The sequence below is a fragment of the Cyrtonyx montezumae genome, unplaced genomic scaffold (genome assembly GCF_038088225.1).
Source record: "Cyrtonyx montezumae isolate F1298 unplaced genomic scaffold, pur_monq_1.0 scaffold_20, whole genome shotgun sequence".
Classification (NCBI taxonomy): domain Eukaryota; kingdom Metazoa; phylum Chordata; class Aves; order Galliformes; family Odontophoridae; genus Cyrtonyx; species Cyrtonyx montezumae.
This window is the reverse complement of record NW_027071937.1, coordinates 8,064,147-8,080,494: the sequence shown is the minus strand read 5'-3', so window position 1 is coordinate 8,080,494 and position 16,348 is coordinate 8,064,147. Positions and strand designations below refer to the sequence as shown.

Genomic DNA, 16,348 nt, shown 5'->3' with positions numbered 1-16,348 from the left:
GGGCACAGATACAGAGAATTGAAACTTAGAGGAAAACATAAATGAAGACATTCCTGTGATGAACAGTGCTTCAACTTCCCATGCGATCTGATCTTGTTCTCCAGGCTTTTATGACTTGCAGTGAGCGTGGCAGTGCCCTCAGCCCCATGTTCTTCTGTTGCCTGTTTCAATGAGTACATCAAAATGTATTCATAGGACAATGCAACTCCTTTTCAGGGCAAGTTCTTACCAAAAAGGCTGTAAAATACCTTGTTTTATGTTTCACTTTTGCTTACACTATCTGTCGATTTAAAATCGATTTCCTTTCCTTCTTTGGCATGATACACACACTGTTGTATATTTTTAATGGTTGTGCTTTGGCTGTCTCTCATTTTCAGTGTCACTGGAACACGGTTGTCTGAGGAAGACAAGCCAGAAAGTTCGGCTGCAGAAGGGTTTGACTTAGCTGGATCTTCAGTTTTTCCAAAGCCTACTACTAGTCTGACCCAGGGACCAGTTAAAGAAACTCTGGAAAGTGCCCTGATTGCCCTGGACTCTGAAAAGTAAGGAAAAGGCCTCTGGCTCTCCAACAAAGCTGCTTAACCTAGAGAAAACAGATTTAGCTTCTGTGGGTTTTGACTCCACCCAGGTCTTGTGTACTTTTATTCACTTCAGTCTCTTGTCACCCTCAGCAGTATTGATTCCAGAAAGCAATTAAAGCTCTGAATGTCATAGTGATTTGTCTGGAGGTCTTAGCCTTTCACTGGACCTCCAACTCCAGCTATAACTACTAGGAATTCCCATTTATAGCAGTAAGATCCAGAATTTCTTATTATCAGTACTGAGTAGATATAACCATTGTTAGAACAAGGCTGAACGTGGCCGAAGCTTGAAGTTTGAATATCTCCTTCTGAAGAGTTGATGTTCTTTGGTTTTGCTGGCACTCTGGAGCTAGGAACAAACTTTCTCATGTGGGTTGGGGTGAAATACTTGGGAATATTCTTCAGTGTGTATTAATTCTGCCTCTTTCCTCTCTGCTGCAGACCCAAGAAGTTACGGTTCCATCCAAAGCAGTTGTACTTCTCTGCGAGGCAAGGAGAGCTGCAGAAAGTCCTGCTTATGTTGGGTAGGTGGCTCTTTCTGAGGACACGGTGTGTCTGGCAGTACTCCCAGCTCCTGCCAGGCAGCTGCCAGAGCCTAGTTCCCAGCATGGCAGCACGTCATATTCCCCACTGCCCCTTGTGAGTGCTGTTGGGAGGAGAAAGCCACTTTTGCAAGTAATGTGTCATCAGAAATGGCTTCATCTTTCTGTGAAATGTGGATTTGCTCCCAGCTTGCTTCTGTATTTGGACGCAGTTTTATCCAGAGAAGCTCTCTCTACCCCCGAATGACCTATGTTTGATTTTTCCAATTCAATAGAACTTTGCCTCCCCATGCAGTGGGATAGTTGGTTATTTGCATCCAGGGGAGTCATAGAAAGATGAGAGTGTGATCAAATTAAGACCAGTCAGCAAGAAAGCAGAAGAGAATTTCAGTACACAGGGCTTTATTCTGGGGGTACGTAACTGTCACCAGATGACTTTCAGCTGGCTGGGGTAGTTTTCACCAACAGATATTTCCAAGGAATATCTCCCTGTGAAGGACACAGTGTTTTACTTGGGATCATTTCATTTCCACTCCAGTACTTTGCAGTACATTTTTGGATGCTTTCTGTTCTTTTGCATTTATCACTCCTTTTTTTTTTTTTTCTCCTAGCAAGTATTAGCTTCATTGTTCCTGTCTTCAATAGCACCAAAAATGTTATTCATTGATATTTAACTGTGGCCTCATCGTATGCAACATGTTATCATGCCCAGACATCTTTGTCTGGCTGTCATCATCATCTATCAGTCTCTGCACAGCTGTGAGAATCTCTGGCCAGATCCTGAGCTCGTGTTAGTTGGAACTCCATCCACTTTGCAGCCCTTTTGCTTGCAGCAATGCAGAGAGGATCACTGATACTAACTGCAGTCAAACATGGTCCTGAGACAATCAATATGGGTAGTGCTGACTTTCTGTTGTTTCCAACAACAGCACTATTTTTTCCCTTTTACCCTTGCACGGTGTTGATGGTATTTGTTGCAGTGAGAGAAGGGGAATGGAGGAAGTGGCTTGTGTAGAAATGGTAATACCCCAGAAGTATTTTATCCCATGGTGTTTCTGAAGCTCCTCGTTTGAGGGCTCCATGGGACTATCCTGAGGGCTTTCTGGCTTGCATGTGCAGTAAGAAGGGCTGAGGATGGGCTAGGGGAAAATCTTTTAAAAGCCTTTAGTTGAGGCCTCCTTCTCTTGTTATGCTTTTCTCTGATCTCTGAATTGTGGTGGAAGGCATCTCTGCTCTGTTTTTCAGTGGATGGAATTGACCCTAATTTTAAAATGGAGCATCAGAGCAAGAGAACCCCCCTCCATGCTGCCGCCGAGTCTGGCCACGTGGACATCTGCCATATGCTGATTCAGGTCTGTCTCTTATGCTTTTCTCTATGAGCAATTTTCTGTGTTTTTCTGATCTTGTGCCCCACAAAACTAAGGTGCACTTGAAAAATTAGCATTGAAAAACCTCGTTCACAGTGTTTGCTGCAGGAGGGTGTGGTGGAGAGTAGTGTGAAAATTTTGATGTGACTGAGGCTGTCTTTCTAGGCTGTTGTCCAAACCAGTTTCACTGTCAGTGCAGTGAGCATGTGGAGCTTTGATGGAGGGCACTGGAGAGCATGTGGGATGCTCTGTGCCTAAGCACACCCTGCAGCGTAGTGCACTGCTGGATGTGGCAGCACAGGCTGACCACTGGCAGCCTGCAGGTAGCTGCAAGCTGCTGCCAACTTGCCATTTGTAATGCTGGTGGGTAGGCTGTAAAACCTGCAAGCTAGCAGACCCTGTCTTGCCTTCTGTCAAACTCTGGTAGGGTAAATCCCCCACTTGTGAAAAGAAGAAAGATACAAGTTTCACTTGTCATGTGAGATTTAGAGATTTAGACTGGTGAGCTTGAATGAGGGAAGGTGGTGAAGGACACGGCAGTGCTGCTGTTCAAACTTCTCCAGAACACTGTGAAGAAAAAAGGCCTTTACAGGCTCTGTAGTTTTCTTCTTTTTGCATTGGCATCTTGGGCATCTCATTGTGTTTTGCTGCCCGTTGTGACTGGAAAACTGTTCAAGTCTTCTGAGGAAGTGGCAGAGCCACTCTTTGATAATGAGCCTGCTGAGATGTTGCATCTCAGCATTCAAAGTGCTTTTGAAGGTGGAGCTTTGCTCACTTGAATTATTGCAAGTACAGACTTGTATGGGTAAAAGGAGCAAGATTTGCAAGATAGTACAGGCAGTTTGAATTGATGATCAGAAGGGCTGGTTTGCTTCCAGAATCCTTCATATTCTTGTCTGTTCCCTGATGTCGAGCTATTGCAGCACAGTGTTTGGCTGGGAATGTCCGCAGTGTGTTAAATTTGAAGTGTGTCTTCTCTGGTCTGAATTGCTCTAGCTTTATAAAAGTAATCAAAACCAATACATGCAGTGGGAGGCACACAGAAGCAATGGGGCCATCTTCTTGTGCCAGGTGAACCTGAGTCAGCACGGTACTGCTGTAAGCAGATCTTTGCTTTGTGCATGGGTACATGCATGGTGTGCCCGGGGTTGTTCTGTTTCTCAGATTTTCTTTTGGTTTTAAGTATTGGGTGGGTTATTGAGCTACTCCAAAGGGGGCAAGATGCACGAGATGATAGGAGTTCTGGAAAAGAAAAAGATTTTGGTCCAGAGCACTCCATGCTGAACTGAATGATTTCTCAGAGAAATATTAGCATTGACTTCAGTAGAATAGTTAGCTAGTCTGTAGAATTTCTGACACCTCCTACCTCTGCTGTGATCATCAGGTAACTGTTCCTACTGCCTGTGACACTGGGAAGCACTGTTTCTCTGTTCTTTGTGTCTGTAGAAATGATAGACTAGGGAGGACCCGACTAATGGGAAATGAAGGCTGACTTTTTTCAGAATTGTTACCAAGACTGTCCAAAAAGCATCAGTACCAAAGGCAGCAGTGACAGGAGCTGTTTCACACCTGTTTGTTTCCTTATGCTCTAGTTGCTGGCTGGAGAAGCTGCTCAGTGTGTACTGCTCTTCAAAGCAGGTGAAGTTTGTCTGCCTTCTGCCTCTGGTGGTTTTGTTTTTTTCTCAACACGGCTGAATTTCAGGAACAACTTGCTGCTGGACTTGCTGCTCTACTCCCACATCCTTACTTTGCTAACAAGTAAAGGTTACAGTTGTCCTTGTGTTTGCCTTGGCCTCCTTAACAGGCTGGTGCGAATATAGACAGCTGCTCTGAAGACCAGCGGACCCCACTGATGGAAGCAGCTGAAAACAACCACCTGGAAACTGTGAAATACCTTATTAAGGCTGGAGCACTAGTAGATCCTAAGGTAGCACTTTATTCCTCTGTTCACCATTTCTCTTTTAAAGGTTTTAAGCCCAGGAAGAAGGGAAATGAAGGTTTGTTTGTCTTGGGTGCAAAGACTTGGACAGGCTGTCCTGGCTGTGTGCAGTTTGGGGAAGTGCTGTTGCTTGCTACATCAATTCATGGCACTGGACATATGGGCTGTTTGATTTGAAATGGGGCTACTAAGCATTGGTGTCATTGCATTGCGTTTGGAGTTTGATTTCAGAGTTTCCTTCTCCCCAGACTCTTCGTAATGAGATTTTTGGGGTGACATTTTAAAGTGGGTTGGTAATTAGGTGCTCACAAAGCCAGCAGAAATGACAGGAAGCTTTGATCTCCAAAGGTCTAATGTGCTGTTTCTTGCAATCACGCCACAGTTGGCAAAATTGGACCCAGTCTTTAAACTCTCTACCCCTTAATTTAAACAAATACAATAAAATGCAGCTGTCTGTTTGCCTTTAGCATGCTCGAGTTGCTTTGCAGTCTTGGAAAATATACAGATCGTTTATTAGCCCCATAAATCAGACTCTATTTGGAGCACAAGAGCCCTCCCCATGTGAACTTCTTATTGTTACAACCTGCTGCTGTTGGCTCACTCCTCTGCTATTGCTAGGAAGCAGGCAGGGCCAGGATGCTCGTTTTGTGATGGAACTGGCTCGGCTGGGAGGATTGCACAAGATAAGAGCTGCTGTCCACCCCAAGCCTTGGACGGCTCCTTGGGAGTCGGGCTCTGAGCTAGGAAGAGGGAAAGAGCAGGGCAGGCACATGCTGGTTCCTAGTGGCTGCTGTCCTGAGCATCTTGCAGCAATCCAGACGTCTCTCACCTGTGTTACTTATGTCAAAGATAAAAGAGATTTCTTACTTCTGAAGGTAAAGAGAAGGAAAAACCCCTGAGCTAGCAAAAACAAATTAGAGCCTGAGATCATGTCTGAAGTCTAGACTAGTTTATTATGTTAATTAGTTTCTTGCACCAAATTAGTCATCTTCTGAAAGCAGCAACATTGAGGTTTGAAATCAGTTCCAGCCATTTCATTGAAAAACAAAGCAGTTATCTGCTGAGGATGTGCACTGAGTGTGCCCAGCCCGTGGGGTGGGAGGGTGGGGGCTTCTCAGCCCCAGAGCCTGTCCATAGGATGTACAAGCCACTCAAAACTGCAGTCTGTATTAAAGTACACCAGCTCGCTGTAGGATGAAGAAGCTGCACTGGGCTTATAATAATCTGAGAGGGAGGTGTGACATTATTTAGTTGTCAGTCTCTCAAGGGAGAGTGGAAAATTCTTCTCTGCCTGTCAGAGCCTCCTCAGCATGATCCCTGAAGTGAGGCTTCCCATCGTTGCTCTCCATCCCTGTGCTGTGTTCTCTTTTCAAGGGAGTGTCCTCCATCAGAGAACCCTGTAGTAGGAGGGAAACATCTTGTTTTTCAGGCTTTCATTTCCTCCTCCTTTCCTGGTCTCCAAGCCTTGCTGTAAGCTGAACACTTGGGGTAGAAGTGTCTGATAAAAATCAGACTCCAGCTGAGAGTTTTGGTGTTGGTGTGGGAGTGTCTCCATCATGACTCACTGCCCCAGCCTGCCCATTGACCAGACCCTGTAGGCTCACAGAAGCATTGCTGTTGTTTTTTTCTCCCCAGCCTGGGTACGTGACCGAGGGCACCCTGGGGTCTTGGTCGTTGCTGCCAGCTGCTGGGTTAAGCCTTGTGCTAGTTAACAGCAAAAAGCTGTATAAACAGAGTATTTCAGTTTGAGGCAGGGCTACTTTTCAGATGTGAAGTACAGTGCTGTGTCTCTAAGAAATTCCTGCCTCTGCTGGGCTCTTCAATACAGTGCCTGCTAGGGAAGGGGAGCACCCAGGGGGTGGGGCTGGTACTTTCCCTGTGCTTATAAAGGTGTCTCTTCCCATAGCTCTCACCTTTCTGCTCTGCACTGGTTGCATGTCTGAGCTTTCTGGAAATTTCCCTCTGCTCTGTGACAATGCTGATTGTTGTTCTCCCTCCCCACCATGGCCTGGGGGCTTTTGGAGTTCTGCTTTGTCTGTGAACTTCTCTGATGTTTCTGAGCATCACTGGTGGTCTGCAGACATGGGGAATGTGGGGAGGGGATGTTCCCTGAGCATTTGTTCTGTGCTTGTGTCCAGGATGCAGAGGGCTCCACGTGCCTGCACTTAGCTGCCAAGAAGGGGCACTATGACGTTGTTCAGTACCTCCTGTCCATAGGGAAGATGGATGTCAACTGCCAGGTGAGGCCTTTCTGCAAGGTGCAGAAGCTGCTCTTCTCTGGTGAGGACATCCCCTTCTGGCCTGATGCAGAAGCCTTCCCCTCACTAACCTCAGGGAAGCTTCCCTTCCATGTGTCTCCATTTACAGTTTCTCCTTTACCCCGAATTTCCAAAGGTTGCCACTGTGCTCCTCCTGGCAGAGGGGTGAGATCATGCACTTCTTGTGGGATAACCTAGCACTGACCATCGCAGAGCTCATCTGAGCTTTTGCAAGAGCTTTTACAGAAGCTGAGTGTTCTTTGTGCATTGTTGACAGTCAGCTGGGTGTGAACACCCTAGAGATCCATTTCCATTGTGCTGAGCTGGAAATAAATCTGCTGGGCTCTGCAGGATCATGAGGGACTGAAGCACTACAATGAGGCAGATGGGAGGGAGGGGGTCTGTGGCTCCCAGTAAGGCACACCCTGCTGTATCATCCTAGGCTTGTAGAAGCCAGCAGGAGACCCTGTGCCCGTTCTGTTTGTCTCACCCTTTTCTTTCCCTCCCCAGGATGATGGAGGCTGGACGCCGATGATCTGGGCCACTGAATACAAGCATATCGAGCTGGTGAAGCTACTGCTTGCGAAGGGGTCAGACATCAACATTCGAGACAATGTGAGGTTCTTCCTGGAATCTGTTCTAGGAATAATCCACAATCTCTTTTTAGAATCCAGAAGAGCCCAATAACTCCAACTTCGGGCTCAGTACAGGGAGGGACAGTGAACCCTTTACACAAGTGTCAGTGAGTGCTGGGTGGGAGAATGTTCTTCCTTACTCTAGAAGAAGCTTTACAAGCAATCAAGCAGTCCTCCTCCCACATGGACTCCCTGGGAGCTCAGTGGGCCTAGCAGCTCTGGGTGTCTCTCTGTGCTAGCTGATTTCACAGGGTTTTTCAAGTAAATTTTTCAAGAGAAAATGAGAGGGAGGTGATGGTGGAAAAGAAGGGAAGCACATCCACGCTTCAGCTCTGGAGATTCAGTACCTCAGCAACGCTCCTTCTTTTTTCTTGATGGTATATTTCTCACTTTTTCCCCTCTGCTGTTGAAACCCCAGAAGTACCTGCAAGAGAAGCTTGGGTATGAAAAGCTACTCCAGGCTTGGGTCTGTAAGAGATGAGAGATAATTGATACATAAGGGGTAGCTGAATTCTCTGCTTTCTGAAGTACTTACAAAACAAAGTACTGACTCTGCCATCATCTCATGCCCCAGCATACCTCATGGCAGTACATTTTCTTGTCTAGGGCAGCTAGTGCTTTTCTGAATCTGATGGATGTAAGCATTATTTCAGGTTTATCTCCCAAAATGCCTCTTCTGGTGTCTGGGATGTGCTGACACATTTGTCCCATGGAGGTCAGAATGGCCCCAGTTGTGAGTTGCCTTCCCCAGTCTGAAAGCCCTTCCTTGGGAGGAGCCTCCATTCCTTTGTAACTTAAACAGTTCCCCAGCAGTTCTGGATGTGATACTCTTCATAAAAGCCGAAGTCAGGTTGGAAGGGGGGGGTGGGCTTCTGGGTTGTTGCATGAATTCAGAACCCTAGCACAGACTGCGCTGCCTCTTGTTTGAGCTGCCGCAGAAGCCTTTGGCTGCCAGTTAAAAGTTCACACATTTAAGTGATGGAAATCAAATTGACTCAGTCAACAATTCACTAGAAAGAAAAGTATCCCCTTAGCAGATGTATATATCACATATCTGTTACCGTACCTACAGCTCAGTGTCCCTTGATTGCAGCCATTAGGAAGTAATGTCATTTGTGCTGGGAAACATCATACTCCACGAGAAACACTTTTGATTGTAATTATGCTGCTGTTAGGCAGTAGCCAGAGCAAAGTGAAGTAGCAAATCTAGGTGTCTGTAACGTGTCTGAGTAGCAGCATGTGGCGTGTAATCGACAGGATTAATCTTTTCATAGATGAGATGCTGATGAGGTTTTTTCCTAGATTTTATTGTGGTGGGAGGCAGCAGCCACGCACAGTGAGGTCTCCTCACTCCCTGGGTCATGCTGATAGCCTCCCTGTGCAAGAGAATGTCTAAGTTAGGTTGCAATGACTAAAAGATGCGTTTGATTTTTAATTAAAAAAGAAAGTTAGGTGATCATGACTATCACTGGAGTGTTGTATTTGGGATCTATAGAGCTTGTCATGGGGAAGGACTCGTTTAGAGTGCTGCCAACTGCACTGTAACAGAAAACAGAGTATCATTGCTTAAAATATCTCCATAAAATAGATGAGTGTTCAGCTATTTCTAGTGCTGCTAGTGAGAGATGAGTACATACAGTATTTAAGAGATGTCTGAAGTCAGATTGATTGCTTTCCTTGTTCCATGGTTCTCTCTCTAGCACCTTCATACCATCTACAGCTTGAGCACTGTTCTTGCTCAGCAGACACTTTCTCTTGGATTTTGCAGCTTGGGAGACATGCAAGTTTTGCTGCGTGTCTGGGCTGGGGAAGCTCAGCTTCCAGCCTTTTCCAACGTGCTTGTTCATGTCTGTCACCTCTCTGGTGGATTGATCCAGATTGTTTTTGTGGCTCGCAGATAGACAGTTTGTCAGCGTGCATAAGGAAGGCGACGGAGCATTCTGATGCAGCCTCCCCATCTCTGATGTGTGGAGGCGGTTGGAGTGAGAACTCCCTGCTCAGCTGCACTGAGATTTCCCTGCCTGCCTTGGGACTCCCTGCCACAACGAGCAGTGTAGGGGAGGAGAAGGAGGCTGTGTTGAATGCCTCAGGTGTAGAGCTGAGGATGATGGAGTTCCCAAAGCAGTAGGGTTTTAATGCAGTAAACAGCCTCTGCTCTGTTTTCTTCCCCTCCAGGAGGAAAATATTTGTTTGCACTGGGCTGCTTTTTCTGGCTGTGTTGACATTGCAGAGATACTGCTGGCTGCTAAGTGCGATTTACATGCAGTGAATATTCATGGAGATTCCCCCCTGCACATTGCAGCCAGAGAGAACCGCTACGAGTGTGTTGTGTAAGTACAGCTCCAGCCCTGCTGCTGCTCTCCCTTTCCCTGGTCACTCCTTTCTGGCTGGGTGCTGGCTGGAAGCTCAGGACAGCCTTAGAAATGTCTTCGGCATTTAAGCACGGGCCAAAATTGGGATGCAGGGCTTGCTTCTCTGTTGCCGTGCTCCTAGGCACAGGGGATCTGAAATACTGCCTGTTGCCAGAGCTGGTGTAAAAAGGATCACAAAACGACCTGGAGCTTTCTTGTAGTGTGATAGGGTAACAAAAGTTTTCTTTTGTTTAGTCACTGCTAGGAATAAAGTCAGCATGTATCCTCACCAAAAGCTGGTGAGTATCAGCAAGGGCCAAGTCCAGTACAGGTTTCTGGTTGGACTTGTCCATTTCCAGCCTAATGTTCCCACCCCTTATCTTTCCCTGCTAGAAAGAATTTCCAGCCTGCCTGAAGTTAGACTGGTCACCAACAAGGCACTTGTCATACCTGGAGCAGGGCAGGATTTGCCCAGAGCTCCAGTCTATGGCTTCTGGCAGCACCTTCCTGTAGGATTCACTGAACCATGCTTATAAAGAAAACTCAGGTGTTTATTCACTGCTGCAGATGCTACGTTGTCCCTTAAGGGCTGGCTGGAGAATGTGATTCCACTCAATTTCCCGTTGTGCAGTTTCTCTTGGGGATGCTGATCCTTTCTTGCTGTTTTGCAGTCTCTTTCTTTCCCGTGGCTCGGATGTCACTTTAAAGAACAAGGAGGGTGAGACTCCACTCCAGTGCTCCAGCCTTAACTCTCAGGTCTGGGTGGCTCTGCAGATGAACAAGACACTCAGAGAATCATCGACTGAGAAGCCTGTCCAGATAGAGAAGGTAGTAAGCAGGTGAGAATCCGGCTGGCTTTGCTTGTGGGCCCTGAAATGCAGCCCTGGCAAGGGCAAGGCAGGGAGCCTGGTTTGAGAAGAGACTGTAAGTGCATGCTGTGCTTTCTAAACTGCTGTGAAGGTCAGTTTGAGCTTAGCAGGACTTAGACATATGTTGATGCAGTCCATGGCTTGTAAAATCATCCTCCAAACGGAAACATTAGCAAACACAAAGAACAATCTGTAAGGCAGAGTGTAAAAAAAATATGAACTCTGTTCTGATCTGAGTTGCGTTCAAGCTTTGAATGCTCAGTGATGGAAGACACTAATTCTGCCCCAGAATGGCTTTTGAATGGCCCCTTGTTTGGGGAAGCTTTTCTGCTGTGACACTTCTCTTTGTGCCTCTGACAGAGATATTGCCCGGGGGTATGAGAGGATCCCGATTCCCTGCGTCAATTCGGTGGACAGTGAGCCTTGTCCTAGCAACTACAAGTACGTCTCACAGAACTGTGTCACCTCCCCAATGGACATTGATAGAAACATCACCCATTTACAGGTGAGGGATTGTGTTTTTTTCCTGTTCTGCTGTGAGCATTTAGAGATGTTGCAGTGCACTGCACCTCAGACCAAGTTTTGCACTCAGAATGGGAATGTCTCATCCTAATATTGAATTCAAGCCAAGGTTGTAGTCTGAAATTCCAGGAGAAGGGATTCTGCTGTTCTTCCTTTCCCAGACTTCACCTCTCCTCTGCATTCAGTTGAGTACTGCAACATCAGCCTGGTGCTGCCTGATGCTGCTCCCATTTGTTTATCTGTTTCTTCTGTTCTGGCTCTGAGTGTTGGTGTGTTGTTCGGAGACCTTCCTCATGCTGTTTTCCTAGTGACTTCAGAGCTTTCATTGTCCTCAAGTGTGGAGCTCATAGGGCACAGTGGAAGGTTAAGTAATGTGGGGAGAAGATTAAGGTGACTCATGGTGGGATCTTCTGCAAGCTGGACTCCTTTGGCATTCATGATGCATGGAATTGAAGAACTGAGCAAACGTTACACTGAACTGATGAGTCTGGTTATCTTTTTGGCTAACGAGCTGCAGCAGTGGCCTCTTTTAGGAGAGTTTGGAAGGCACTCCAGCAGCAGACAGGAGAAGGTGAAGACTTGTGGTTTTGCTCACTGGCCCACTTAGAGAAGTTGCTCTTTCACTTGTGCTGGAGTGGCTTGGAGCTGATCCCTTCTGCTTCTCTTTCAGTATTGCGTATGTATAGACGACTGCTCCTCCAGTAACTGCATGTGTGGCCAACTCAGTATGCGCTGCTGGTATGATAAGGTGAGGACACACAGCTTCGTGTTTGGTTGGCAGACTGAATATTGCAAAATTCAGGATTCCTGATAGGATCTAAAACCAATCCCTTGCACAGCTCCTCTGCTTTTTGTTTTAAAATGCCTGGAGTCGCAGTCTCAGCTTTGAGGTGTATGTGATAATAACAAAATGTGTACTCAGGGAAGCTTTTCTAGTGTTATTTGTTTGTGTTGCTGTCATGCCAGCTGAGCCATTAATTATACCCATGTGATAGGGAGCATTTAATAACCCATGCGTGAAATCAGCTTCCATTTCAGAAATACATAGAAAATGCTGTAATATATAAACAGGGGGAGGGTAGAAGAGAGATTTTGCCTGCCTTTATTTATCATGATCCTTCTGGATGAATGCAAAGTAAATATGTTTTAACTTCAGCACTGCCAGAAGCCTAGTTTGTTTTGGGTAAGTGTGCTTCAATCCTCCTGGGTGGTTTTGAGGTTAATATTTGGACAGGTTCTGCTAAGATCAGAAGTTCTCTGAATCTCTGTAAGTTTCTCCCAGGGGGAGTATTGGCATCTTTCTTCACTTTGTAGGCATTTTATTTACACATTAATAGGTAATTACATCTTTGAAGCCATAAAAGCCAAATTTGTTTAGTATGATGAACTGCCTCTATCACTCACTTAATCCTATATGGTTGGTAGATAATTGAATTGTAGCTTTTTTGGGAGAGTTATTTGGGAAGATAATGCGGTTTACAGAACTTGGGTGCACTGGCCTTGTAATCTGGAAGTTCAGGCTTTATTCCAGAGACAGACAAAGCATGTGTTTCTCCCCGCCAGTGCTGTGAAGGGATGATAATGATGATGCACGCTGTTTTTTGCACAGCCCTGTAAGATCCTTTTTGATGGCAGTGCATAGGGTGATGCCAGGCAGCAAAAACCTGCATGGTTTCTTGCTGTTTGTTGGCTGTTTGTGATAGAGGCTTGTGTGCTGCTGTCAGAGCAGAGCAAAGCCTGTGCAGAAATGGAGTTCTGAGGTGGTTTGGGGGGAGATCAGGGTGTGCCTCCACACTGGGGTCCTCTCGCCTGTTTTGCATTTGGGAAAGTTCACAAGAAGAGAAAACTAACCCAGTCTTGAACGCCTCTCCTCTTCAGGACGGCCGACTCCTGCCTGAGTTCAACATGGCTGAGCCCCCACTCATCTTTGAGTGCAATCACGCGTGCTCGTGCTGGCGGACCTGTAGGAACCGGGTGGTGCAGAATGGGCTCAGGTGAGAACCCACTGTTCTGGTTCTCAGGTGAGAACCCACTGAAGCCTGTTGTGGCAGAACCGTGGCCAAACCACGGAGCCTCGACTCTGCCTGCAGAGCCACAACGTGCAGAGCTTCCAGAGATGGACGGGAGCTGGGCAGGTGCTGCCACGCAGCAGTGGGAGGCAGAGGGGGATGAGCAGCAGTGGGCATTGAGCTCAGCTGGGATCTGTGCCCTGCTGCTGCTCCCAGCACGTGGCAACTGTTCTTTCCTCAGCCTGACCACAGAGCGTATGAAGGGTGTAACTTGTCAGTTAGAGAGCTCTGAAAGATACCAGAGTAACAGAAAATGCAGAGCCTCAGTTTAGAAGCCATCATAAGATAGCAGTTTCTATAAGAAATGCAGGCTGCCTAGCAAAGATGTGTTTGCTTGAAGTTTCCCAGTTGTTGGCCTTGACTCTCTCTGAGTTGGATACCTGAATACCTGTTGGCTTCAGAGGTGCTGCAGATTAGATTCTGCTCACTTTGGTGCCAGACAGTAATTAAAATGTTTTGAATTGCACCTCTGCTTCAGAGAAGTTTGCCACTGCATTAAATGCATCAGGAGAAACTTCTGAGGAATCCCCAGGAAAAAAAGACGTTTGCAAATCCTTCATGGTACTGTCAACACTGTGTTTTTGGTGGGCCTTATATTTCCAAGGACATTTTGCAACTTGAAAAGTAAGGAAAGGGATGTGTTTCCACAGAACTTCACCCCTCTGTAGTTTTTCCTCACCCAAAGTGTATTCAGGAGCCATGCAGATAGATCTGATGCTTCTGCATTTTTGTCAGCTCGGGTGGTCTCTTGATGTCCTGTTTTGCCCTGGTTCAGGCTCCTGGAGCTGTGAACTAATAGGAGTAAATCATGGGCCCTGGAGAGGAAGTGTGGTTTGAGCTGACGGTGCAAAGAGGGAACGGGTGGGGGGAGGAGGAGAGAAATACTGGAAAAACCAACAGGGTGAAGTTAAGGTGAGCATCAGATTTCTCTTTATTCCGATAACTGCATTGCTGAGAGGGGGTTTTGCTTCCCATGGGGAAAGAGAGAACATTCCCTAGCCCTGGAGATTGTTCATCCTGCACTTAACTCAAGTTCTGGCTGAGCAGGAGACAGAATGACTTACGGGATTGTTTCTCTGCCTATAAACTCCATCAGTAAAATTCCACAGAGCAGCTATTACACCAAGAAGTTTCAAGTTGCAGCGTTTCTTCCTTGTGTTTCCACCGGGGAGTTGGATATGATGGAGCTGCTAAATGCACTGGCCTCAGCAAAGGGCAAAGGGATCAGAGCACTTAACTCAAGGTGTTCTTAATTCACTGTAAACTCCCTGCCTCCCCCTGCAGCACTGCTCCCTCTGGAACCTGAAGTCCCTTTCCACCTTCCCCGGAGAGCTGAGCACGTGCCTTTCATAGAGAAAGAAATGTTGGGGGTGGGATTCTGGTATCCCATGTGTGAATCATCAGCTGTGCACCAGCATTGAGCGTCTGCTGCCTTGCCCTGTTCCCCAGTCCTTGCTGTGTGCAGGCACTGAGCATGCACCTCACCAGCTGCAGCTGGGCAGGGAGAGGCAGCACCATCCTGGTGTGTGTCCTCTTGCCTGGAGCACCTGTGCAGTGGCACCAGACTGGGAACGGAGGGTTTGAACACTGAAATCTCTGAGTTTGTGCTAATTGAAGATTGCCTTCTTTTTTTTTGCTCTTTCCTCCCTTGCCTTTCTGCTCAGTGCTGCTGTTGATGGTGGCTTTGTTTCCTCTTTTCCAGGACTCGATTGCAGCTCTATCGAACACAGAAGATGGGCTGGGGTGTGCGAACGATGCAAGACATTCCGCTGGGAACCTTTGTGTGCGAGTAAGTTATTGGTTCAGCTTTCATTAGCTCATGCAAACACATCACTTCCCAAGGGCTGGCATGCTTTGCACATGATTTCATGCAAATCAAATTGGCGTAGAGCAGAACTGCTCACCTCGCTGCGAGGCTTCCTGATCCCATTTCCTGCTCTGTTTGTCCTTTCCTCACAGCATGGAGCTTTCTCCTCCCCTCTCCATCTCTCTGCAATCTGTGGTCAGCTTGTGGTTCTGGGCTCTGCTACCCCTGTGACACATGAGCAATGAGGAGTGAAACAGATCTGGGCTGTGCTGCAAGTGCATCGTGTGTTCACTGCGTAGGAGACCATTAAGGCTGAGGGAATTTGGAACAACTGTTTTTTGTAGGGTCATTTTCTGCTTCAAGACCAACTTCCCAAGAGGTTTCCCAGTGTCAGAACTCTGGCTTTAGTCTGATTCATCAAAACAGTAAAGCATTTGGCACTAAGCACAGATTTAGGCCCTGGTTCAATAAAGTACTTAGGAACAAAAATATTAAGATTTATGTCAGGTTGAAAAAAGCTGCTGCTGAACCACACGTTTTGAAGGCCTTAAAGTGGTTGGTGTAGCTCAGTAAACAGTTTGAAGAGTGTTTTCTTCATTGTGGTAGTGATGAGCTAAGATGTCCTAAGTAAAACAGGACTCATGCCCTTTATGAAAATACATGATAGGGTCTTACAGAGCTAGTTCTAGGTGTTGTGTGGAGTCACACGTGGGACTGTGTGTGTTTAAACAAATAAAGGAAAAGAAAAATGTGCATTAATCATCCACGTGTTTTATTTAGATGGAGTCATGGGAGTGTGTCTCAAGTGTGTCCTCAGGTGGGGCTTCCTGATGGGTCCATGAGAGTCTCTGTGCCCTGGTTAAGTGCCCAGAGGTGATCCAGAGCCTGTGAGTGAACTCCTCCTGAAGGAAACAGCACTGGCTTTACCACGTCCTGCTGCAGTGTAAACATGAGAGTGGGATAAGCAGTGATAAACCGGCAGCCCAGGGAGTCTGAGCAGCCCTGCACAACGGGTAGTTAGCACAGATGGATGTGCTGGAGAGTCAGAGCTGTGGGGTTCTGATACAAGCACCCTTAACTCTTCCTCCACACTTGCCAGGAGCTGTTGAGGCTGTTTCAGTGGTGGGCACTGTCTTCATTATCTAAATGAGCTGCATACTAGGAAGCTGAAGTAATTTATGACGTGCCCATGCAAGTTCCTCCTGGTCCCCATCCCTCTCACTCACACACTCATGGTATTTGCACAGCTCAGCAACCCCAACCTTTCTCTTCCTCAAACCTGTTTCTCTGTAACATTGCATGTGCAGCCTATGGACTTTGTTCCTTCTTTTCCACACCTCCAGCAAAGAAGCCCTGGTGCTGTGGGGCTCGGGGCTGCTGGCACACAGCAGCATCCCAGGGTTGACTC

The 16,348-nt window shown here is 46.8% G+C and overlaps 1 protein-coding gene across 11 annotated transcripts in view; it reads left to right on the top strand.

Moving 5' to 3' along the window:
* The window catches only part of EHMT1 (euchromatic histone lysine methyltransferase 1), a 92,936-nt gene that overhangs the window by 69,396 nt on the left and 7,192 nt on the right, over positions 1-16,348 (top strand). For all 11 annotated transcript variants that reach the window (XM_065737632.1, XM_065737637.1, XM_065737636.1 and 8 more), the window contains 12 exons: positions 378-542; positions 1,023-1,105; positions 2,369-2,475; positions 4,295-4,417; positions 6,568-6,669; positions 7,198-7,302; positions 9,498-9,652; positions 10,345-10,512; positions 10,903-11,047; positions 11,735-11,812; positions 12,943-13,058; positions 14,836-14,922. In XM_065737632.1, coding sequence (XP_065593704.1) covers positions 378-542; positions 1,023-1,105; positions 2,369-2,475; positions 4,295-4,417; positions 6,568-6,669; positions 7,198-7,302; positions 9,498-9,652; positions 10,345-10,512; positions 10,903-11,047; positions 11,735-11,812; positions 12,943-13,058; positions 14,836-14,922 — 1,434 coding nt within the window. The remainder of the gene's footprint in view (positions 1-377; positions 543-1,022; positions 1,106-2,368; positions 2,476-4,294; positions 4,418-6,567; positions 6,670-7,197; positions 7,303-9,497; positions 9,653-10,344; positions 10,513-10,902; positions 11,048-11,734; positions 11,813-12,942; positions 13,059-14,835; positions 14,923-16,348) is intronic.